Source organism: Penaeus monodon, chromosome 42 (assembly GCF_015228065.2).
Source record: "Penaeus monodon isolate SGIC_2016 chromosome 42, NSTDA_Pmon_1, whole genome shotgun sequence".
NCBI classification, from domain to species: domain Eukaryota; kingdom Metazoa; phylum Arthropoda; class Malacostraca; order Decapoda; family Penaeidae; genus Penaeus; species Penaeus monodon.
The window spans coordinates 22,953,508-22,963,507 of NC_051427.1; the positions used below are offsets into that span (position 1 = coordinate 22,953,508).

Here is a 10,000-nt window from a genome sequence, read left to right on the forward strand (position 1 = left end):
GAGAGAGAGACAGAGAGAGAGACAGAGAGAGAGACAGACAGAGAGACCGACAGAGAGACCGACAGAGAGACAGAGACAGAGACAGAGATAAAGACAGAGAGACAAAGACAAAGACAGAGAGAAAGAGACAAAGACAGAGAGAAAGACAGACAGACAGACAGACAGACAGACAGACAGACAGACAGACAGACAGACAGACAGACAGAAAGAGGGAGAGGTTTAAAAAAAAAAAAAAAGGTTTAGTTTTACTCCATTTGTTATAATGGATATTCTTGGCATGACATACTGTCTGTTTCATTTTGCTTCTAAATGACCCCCTCTGTGCAAGGAATGGCCGGGTTGCCATCCACTGGCGGCGAGGGATTTGCAGGTCAGCAAGATTGCTAGACAAGATTGCTACTGCTGCACCACACAAAAGAGAGAGAGAGAGAGAGAGAGAGAGAGAGAGAGAGAGAGAGAGAGAGAGAGAGAGAGAGAGAGAGAGAGAGAGAGAGAGAGAGAGAGAGAGAGAGAGAGAGAGAGAGAGAGAGACAGAGAGAGACAGAGAGAGACAGAGAGAGACAGACAGAAACAGACAGACAGAGACAGACACAGACAGACACAGACAGACACAGACACACAACAGACACAGACACGCAGACAGACAGACAGACAAGCAGGCAGGCAGTAAGAAAAATAGTCAGAAAGACAGACAGACAGACAGACAGACAGGCAGGCAGACAGACAGATCCTACACAGAAATACATACAGTTAAAGCTAATAATTTTGGAAGTTTTTCACTCACACCCATCCACAATTTTTTCACATTTTTGTACATTCACTATCACAGATGATGTACAAAAAGCATGAATAAGAATGATTAATATCACAGACACTTTGACAATGACATGTGACATGAGGATGCGACTACCTCACATTGTGACGATATTCATCCTCAATCATAGCTTTTTGTGTCCTTAATATTTTAGGAATGAGGTCTGTAAAGCTTGCAATATAAAGTGTTAGTGAATGACATATAACCCATTATGTGCTTAACTGCTTAAAGGTACACGAGTGCTTATCTGTTGTTCCTAGAGTTTGAGACTCTCTGGTGCTATGAGTGATTAGGATCCCTACTATTCTTAGCACAGGAGGAGGTAGAGACCTATAGAATCTGTAGGTAGAGGATAGGCATCATTCAATGTGTGCCCTCCTTATCTATTATCATATATATCATACAAAACTGAGATTTCAGTATTAGAAAGCTGTTAAGATAAACAGTATTTCCTCTGACCTTTAGGTAGTTTGCAACAAAACTGAATTCCCAAAATACAAGTGTCCAAGAATATTGATAAAGTGGGAATTAACAGGGTATTGTACATACAACACAGGAAAATACATATCTTGTTCAGAATTGGAGGTAAAATATTACACAGCCAAAAAATTCCAAAATCAGAAAATGACAGCTCTTGATAGTAATACTGGAACGATCTTATTACATGTATTCCTACTATTTGTAACCATTCTTATCTTGACATGGATTGGTTAACATTGTAATAATTAAGTCTCCACTTTTTCAATATGTCTCACTTTGCCTCTTTGTTTACCCCTTGTGCTGTTAACCCACTGAGGCCAGCCGCCTTGGTGCAGTGCTAACACAAATGGCTGGAGACCATGAGGGTCAACCCTCATGCTCTGAGATTAAAAGGAAAAGCATTCACTCAGGGTAAACAGTCTGCACCTGCTAAAACCAAAGTATTTTTTTTTTAAAGGCACCATCCTCACCCTTACGAGGGAGTTCATGACATAAAACTGAATTATCACTGTTAACCCATTGAGTATGCGATCCCCCAAAAGAGGAAGTCAGGATGTGCCATGAATACAGAGGCAGTCACTGGACCAATATCTCTATGGGAGTAGACAGAATTTGTAGTTTGATTAGAAACCTTCCTACACCTAGGAGCCTGTACTCTGGCTTGAGGGACTGAGGTTGTCTATGTCCAATCCTAGCACAATGACAGGATCAGGCAAAAAGAAACTCCAGGTTACCACCACAATGATGCCTATGGTGCTATCACTGGATACAAGGGGTTAACCCATTGCTGCCAACTTACATTGAATGTCCACTATAGTTTCATGATTTGAATTTTGTTTACACATAAATGGCTTTACAAGTACTCAATAACAAAGGTGTTAAGTTGGATATCCTTCCTAGACTCACTTCAGTTCTCCACCTTCCTTGAAATATTCGGAAAAATGTTTTTTTAATGTAATTAATATCAACACTGTTATTACCATTATTGACATTATGAACATCGTATCATTAAATACTAATAGTAATATAAAATAAAAAAGTATCTCACCAAAAATCAATGAAAAGAAAAAAAATGGTCCAATAAGTAGGAGGACTAGTGAACGTTGACTAAGTTCTTGTGAATCCATCTACATGTAAAAATAACTCATAAACTAAAATCTGAGTAAACATGCATGCACACACCCTTCCCAGCAGCACTGTGTTAAGGACCTATATTTACTGTCCAATCATAATTCATCATTCAAGTATCTCTTTAAGATGCCTTACCTTCTTCTCTTGTTTTTGGCCCCTGAACTTCGCCCTCCCCTTCCTCCAGGAGTTTGTCCAGTTTCCCCTCTGAGCGCAGTTGGTCATACTCTTCCTGCGTCAAGTCTCCAGACCTTAAACTCACAACCTGCAAAAATGAATGAATTACAAGGGGGCCATAGACTGTAGTCAGGGGCAAAACTGCTAGGGTGGGAACATACTTGCCAAAGATGGAAAAACATGTAGCTGAACAACCACAGTTTGGTTTCAGTTTTACCTTTTCTTTGGCCAATTCAATGAGGTTTCTTGGTCAAGAGTGAAGAGAATGTTGATTCACTGTAAAACCCTTAGAAGCACTGAAAGACGCTTGATTTAACCCAATCATGGCAGGAGCCCAATTAGTCAACTGCTTGAGGGAAAAATCAGAAGCACAGGAAGCATAAAACTACCCAGCTCTCTACGGTCTTGGCTGTCACATAAACAATTTTTTAGGGAATGAGGCTACATAAAGGCTGTAAGCTAAGGCCAAACAAACACAAAACTGTTTAGTTTGTACAGCTTAGAGGAGGCCCAATCACTCATGACACAAAGACAGAGTCCCTGCATAAGCAACAGTCTGCCATGACATGAAAGGACGTCATCGCAGTATAACTGGGTTAATAGCCAATGAGATCACAGGCTTAAGAGGACAGAACTGGACGGAGGGTCAGCGAAAGGAAAGCTATGTTACTAGAATCAGAGGAACACCGAAGCTTTATGATTTCCTTTCTATACTGATCACAGGGGAATCGTCCTTAAAAAAATATATATTTGAGGCAAGCATGGAGAGTGTCCTTAATGGGAGTCAAACAGGGGATAGTATGAAGTGTTACAGCTTGAAGGGAATGACAAGAGAGTGGCGTTGTGGTGTTGGAGGACAGGAAGAGCTCCTTGAGAAAAGAGGGCCATGAAAAGCTCTAGTGAACTGAAAGAACAATTTGCAATTGCTAACCCAGAGGAAATTACCGGAGCAGAGAACTGCAATGATACTGACAGACATAAATGGTCGCATAAAAGCAAGTGGATTAAGAAATGTGCAAGGATTAGTAGGGAAAGGCAACAGATAACCTGGAATGAAATAGTACATTCCAAAGATCTAACAGTTACAGAAGTGTTCTCACAACTGGCAAAAAACTACTTAAACAGTCAACTCAGTCTACATAATGTATCATCCAACCCATGTAGAAACAAAGACGGAGAGCAATGATAATGATAATTCCCACTTTTTGACATCTGATTTTCCTTTTTTTTATCAAACTAAAAAATTATTTTTGCTATTTACATCCTCCACATACTACACAAACATGAAAATTCCTTAGCGACCCTGACAACAAATAACCAAAATAAGACGATTTCCATAAAGAGAAAAAAATAACCTACATAACCTTAAAAGTAAACCTGGGCATAAACTTTACCTAAGCCTTTCACACTCCAATTCACTCTTTTCAGCTCTTCTTTTACTTAAGCTTCTTCAAATGCAACAATTCAGCTCCAAAATATGACTAAAACAAAAATTTTACCACAAGAAAATAACTTCACAATGATTTCTCAGTAAGTAACTGCCAATCAAACTTAGAATCCCATCCAGAATAGACGAAAAAAAGTATAGCCTCCATAAGTAATCACCTTTTCAAGAATTAGAACATAAAGAAAACTCGTATAGCCTCGCGAAAGCAGCTCATACACCCCAAGCTCGATACCAATGGCTACAAGGATAATCAAAAGCAGGATAAAGCAAGAATTAAGCCACCAGAAAATGAGGAAAACTCCATTTCCTCATAACATAGACATTACAGCATAAGAAGCTAATAAAAATAGTAATAGAAATCATTGCTTCTTTAAATGATTACTTTTTAATCATTAAATAGCAAACATGAATCTTCTATAATTAAGTAGTTAAAAAATCAAGGGCAGGCTGCTGCACTAAACAGAAAATACCGTGGCAAATGTTCTTAAAAAGATATAAGTCTCACTATCCACAATATGTCATTGATCTTACAATGGTTACATCATCAAAATAATCAAGTAATACTAAATAAAATAGAATTACAATGTAATTTAATATCTTGCATTTTGAAATGTTTGAATCTTCACTTACATCCTATTTCCTGATGAAATTTGAAAAAGCACACGGCCAAACACAACTCACCTGAGGAAGTTCGTCGTCTTTGTCTTCGAGATCCTCGTCCGTCGCTTCAGGCATCTTTGCAAACTGTAAAAATAATAAAGATAATAATAAAAACAATAACAATAACAACAACAACAATAACAGCCAAAGAATCAATCCAGTTCCAAATAAACAAAAGAAAACAATTTATCAATATTTTCTATGGTATACTAAACACCTTAAACAAAATAAAAATATTGAAGTTCAGCCAAGAATTCGAGGAACAAATTAAATGTTATTACCATTACACACACACAGTAATCAATAAGCAAAATAATCAAATAAACGCGTTTTTAGCAAAGTCACAACACCCATGTCACCAAACAGTAGATTATGGCAATTATTATCATTACTTACACGATTAAATCTAATTTCAATCACATTTCCATCATTCACAATACATTCTCCAAAAATTCCACGTCTTACAGGCATTCACCGAAGATTTAATTTTATGACATGCATGATTATCAATATCAAGAGCAGGTTTTTGTTTTTTGTTGCATTACTGTAAGACCTTAACCTGACTAGACTTTTGAAGAATCAACCAAGTGATAAATATCATAAATATCATACGTTTCATAATACCTGGTGCTTGTCATTCCTTTTCGAATTCATAAACCAGAATACTTCTGCACACAATGAATTTTGAATAATAATAATTATCATAATAATACTAATAATAACAATAATAATAATAATAATAATAATAATAATAATAATAATAATAATAATAATAATAATAACAATGAAAACACTCATAGTTAAAACTAATTTCTAATCTGACTGACATACCAATAAAAAATAAGTGACTGACATACTAATAAAAAACAACCACACATACAACTAACAGTCTAACCAATGATATAGTTATGCCTCCAAATGCCTAACCATTCACTTGAAAGGCCGGTCAAACCACCCAAATGAATGCAACCATCCAGCTGACTGACCAACCAAACAACCATAAAATGAAAGAACCATCCAAACGACTTACCTACCAAACAACCATCGGATAAATGAATTAATGACTGACAAACCAAACAAGCATACAACGAACCAACCATCCAATAGCCTGGTCAACCAACACCTACGTAATAAATCAACCCACCAACGTAACCAATCAACCAAACAACCATTAACTGAAACACAACCATCCACCTGACTGTTCAACCAAATAACCATATCATGAAACAACCATTTGCTTGACTACCAACCCAAGAACCATATAACAAACAAACCACCACAAAACAAAATAACCATCCACATGACTGACCAACCAAACAACTGCCTGCTGACTAAACCACAGAACCTCTGATTTCCAGAACGCTAATGCTATCCTCGCACAGATGTAAACAATACACTGGAATTACGGCAAATTAAATAAATATACGCAAGGGCAGACAGACAGATGCAGACAGCTACCTACCTATATAGACAGAAAGACTGATAATCCAGACACTGAGAGCTACCTCCCTTGATAGATAGACTGACAGACTGATACAGATAGCTACCTATCTAGACAGTTAGACTGACAGACATTGACAGACACAGATACCAATAGCTACCTAACCAGACAGACAGATAGTAACAGAGTACACAGACAGTTAGACTGACAGACATATAGTAACAGACAGACTGATAGATGCATCGATACCAAAACATTAAAAAAAAAAAAATGACATTTCCACACAGACAAACAAACAAACTGGAAAACTGCCAGGCAATCCCATTCACAATAATAAATAACAATAAGTATTTTTATAATCTGCAACTCATCCCGTGGGTTTTGATCATGCAAATGGCTATGCAAACGACAAACTCTGACGCAACTTTCCCTTTAACTCCAAAATCAATTCAAAGTTTGTCTCCGAAAGCAGCCCAGTGAGACGTCTTCTCCGTCTTTTACTTCTGATTATTTTCTCGTTAAAAATAATTCTGCTGAAATTTCTATCACTTGAATAATATGAATCAATCAATCTATCATCATCAATTTTTCTAGCACAAGACACAATTCCAATCATCTGTCCTACTATATCCATTACATTACCATTATCATTATTTTATTCCTACGGCACAAATTCCTGTAATCAAAATCTCTTATAAAGCAAAATCCCCAAACTCTTCATGCAAGAAATGTAAGAAGCCATCATGCTTTCAACAGACATACATATGCTGACAATTGCTTAAATCCTGTACTTTTGGCTTGCCTATGAACTTAAGAATTTGCTTGAACATTATATAGAATCTTATTTCCTGAAACCCTAGAATAAAGAATATAGTTTTGTATCTATTTTTTTGTCTGTGTGAAGGAAAATATGACACATTAATAAATAAGGAAAGATAAAAGATAACAACCAGTTTGAGATACAATTTTACATATGCTATACTGAGAGAAGAATCCGATTATTAGTTTGCACCTTTTAAAATAAATGTTCTTTTATGATCTATCATTCCCTGCACTATAATACAACTACACAAAGAACAAGAACTCACAGAACAGATCAATGTCCATCAACCATAAAAGATTGTAATTCATATATCAATCCCTCATGTTTGATAAAACAAATCATAACTGGGAGGGAATCACAAACACAGATATGAATAAGGCTACCTGCTTGTACAATGTGCAGTTCATTCTTTGGCTTTTGATTGTGCTAATAGCTGTGCCACTGTATGTTGTCAGAAACACACTAAAGGAGGGTGAAAAGGGGCTAAATTAATACTGTTGGAAAATCTGAGATGCCAAAGTCCAACCACAAAGAAAAAAAAAAATTACACTTCTAGTATTCCTTCTTGATTCGGCAAATGTGGCAAGAAATGTACTTACCTTCTTGGCAAATCAGAGACCTGTACTTCACTAATTTATTTAAACAGAAGGAAAAGATGTGTGTGATAAGACAAGGTGAGGGATTTTTGCAAGGAGTGGCACCCTATTCTGCTATTTGAAAACATGAATATGCTTCATGCTTTGGGTGATGTAAAGGGTATATTTGGGTTAAGTTAATGTTAAGTGCTTGAATACCTTACAGCTGCCACTGCCGACAAACTTGGTGCAAAAAAGGGAGCCAGTGCATAGCTTCTCCATCATCGAGATTTCTGCAATATCCCACCATAGCCATCCATGTCAGCTGGGTAACTTACGGCCCTAGGCTTAGCTGTAGAGGATTTCAAAATGGCAGGAGGTCCTTGAGATACAAAGCGATGGGCTATAAATATGCAATCACACCCTGGCTTCATACCACCTCCTGCCCCCCAGCTCCCTTGGGTCAATGGGTGACTTTTGGGAGGTAAACCTTGCTAGAGCCTTCCCAGATGCACTGTCAGTGAATCAAATAAATGGACACACCAGAGGAAGGGGAAAGTCCTTCCCACACAGTATGTGAAGTGGGCTGTGGGTGCCAGAGATGGGAAGAAGGGGAACCCAAACCTAACATAAGAGCCACTGTATGCCAATTCTGTGTGAGGTGTGCAAGGCAGTCTCCTGAGCCCCTACGTGTAGATGCAGGGACTTATGACCCACAGACTATCTTTAAGCAACATTGGGAAGGGTGGCAGAGGTAATAACCACCCCAAGGTTTGACTTTAGACTATAGTTGCGGTAGTTCAGTCAATGAGTGTATAACTACTGAGACTGAAGCACTCCCTTGGATCAAGTAATTTGGAAGAAAATTTATTAAAAATACATTAAATACATCTCATACATTGTATAACCCATAATTTTTTTTCACACTCTAAATGTCAAAGCAGTCTTTTTCTTTTATATTCCAACTTCAGTAACCCTGAAGGATTAGCGAGACAAATGGTACTGCAACACTGTCACGTTGGTTATATAGCCTGCCTTGTGGATTATACATTCTCATTCATACCTTCTTTCAAGCCTCATTTCTTTCAGACTGGTTCCACAGCACACAATAATTCCTATACCTCAGTGTTCTGATGATGTTTTAAACACTTCTCTTTTTACATAATACTACCTGCCAGTATGATCTGGGAAGCATACTCACACAGTCTTTGTTACTGTATGAATACTTGTTGAGTCACTGAGAGTTACACAGCTATTGTAACACTGTCACATCTTAAAAAGAAATAAAACAGTGGATGAGGACCCACTTGCAGTAACTGAATCTTCAAATCTATTATTCTAAATGAATAGCTTCAAATAAACTATCATGTGATAGATTGATGAATAATTAACAATATTCTGTAAGAGTGTCATTTCAGTCAGAATAATGCAGTATTTGTACTTGTAAAGATTTGTTATGCCTTCCATACATAATTAGCCTTGTATGAAATTCTGAATTATAGCCTCAACCAGGATATAAAAGGCATTTGTATGATATGAATCAAGGGTTATTCATACAAAAGATTATAGCACTTCTTTAAAAAATTGTACAAATATTTCATGGTAATGAAGAAGAAGGAGAAGAAGATGAAGATGATGAAGAAGAAGAAGAAAAGAAGAAGAAGAAGAAGAAGAAGAAGAAGAAGAAGAAGAAGAAGAAGAAGAAGAAGAAGAAGAGAAAAGAAGAAGAAGAAGAAGAAGAAGAAGAAGAAAAATAATAATAATAATAATAATAATAATAATAATATATATATATATATATATATATATATATATATATATAAAAGCTATAATAGATAAATAAACTAAGAAATATTCCAATTTTGTTCACTACATTATTCCCATTTTTAAAACAGAATAGACAACTGTAACTGCAGCTTAACCAATCTTTAAAAAAAAAATACAGCAGAGTGCAACATCTGCGCCAGTTTCCCCCACCCAATCCAGACTGTTTTCAAGAAATATGAAAAAAGTACAAATACCATCAACTAACTATTTTTAACATGACTTCTTCCGTAATACACTGCAGTATGAGTCCTGGGGCAGCTGACAAATAAACACTCCTATTCTTATAATTCAAGGCAAACCACTACCAAGCACATCCTGGCAAGAGAAAACCTGTAGAGATCCCTAGCATTACATCATCAATTAAGGAATCAGTCAAAGTTTCTTCTTGCTTGAATACAATGGCAGAGATTTGTTGGCTTTTTGTCTATGCCCTATGTAAGTGCATGCAAAAATACATACTAATACAGTCTCCATTACTGTTTAGAAGACACCCAAATGTTCGCCACTCACCTCACAGTAGTAAGTATGATCTCCGCTTCTGTCTGCACATCAGCAATGGCCAACAACCCTCCACCATGAATGAACTAGATGAAGCTTTGTACTTCTCTTTGGCAATCTATTGTCATCA

At 36.8% G+C, this 10,000-nt stretch overlaps 1 protein-coding gene across 1 annotated transcript in view; it reads right to left on the reverse strand.

Annotated features, from left to right (window-relative positions):
* LOC119598942 (uncharacterized protein KIAA1143 homolog) overlaps positions 1-10,000 on the reverse strand; it is a 14,092-nt gene that overhangs the window by 679 nt on the left and 3,413 nt on the right. Inside the window, exons 2-3 of the mRNA XM_037948653.1 lie at positions 4,728-4,790; positions 2,561-2,687 (exon numbers count right to left, since the gene is read on the reverse strand). Of these exons, the coding sequence (XP_037804581.1) occupies positions 2,561-2,687; positions 4,728-4,790 (190 nt within the window). The remainder of the gene's footprint in view (positions 1-2,560; positions 2,688-4,727; positions 4,791-10,000) is intronic.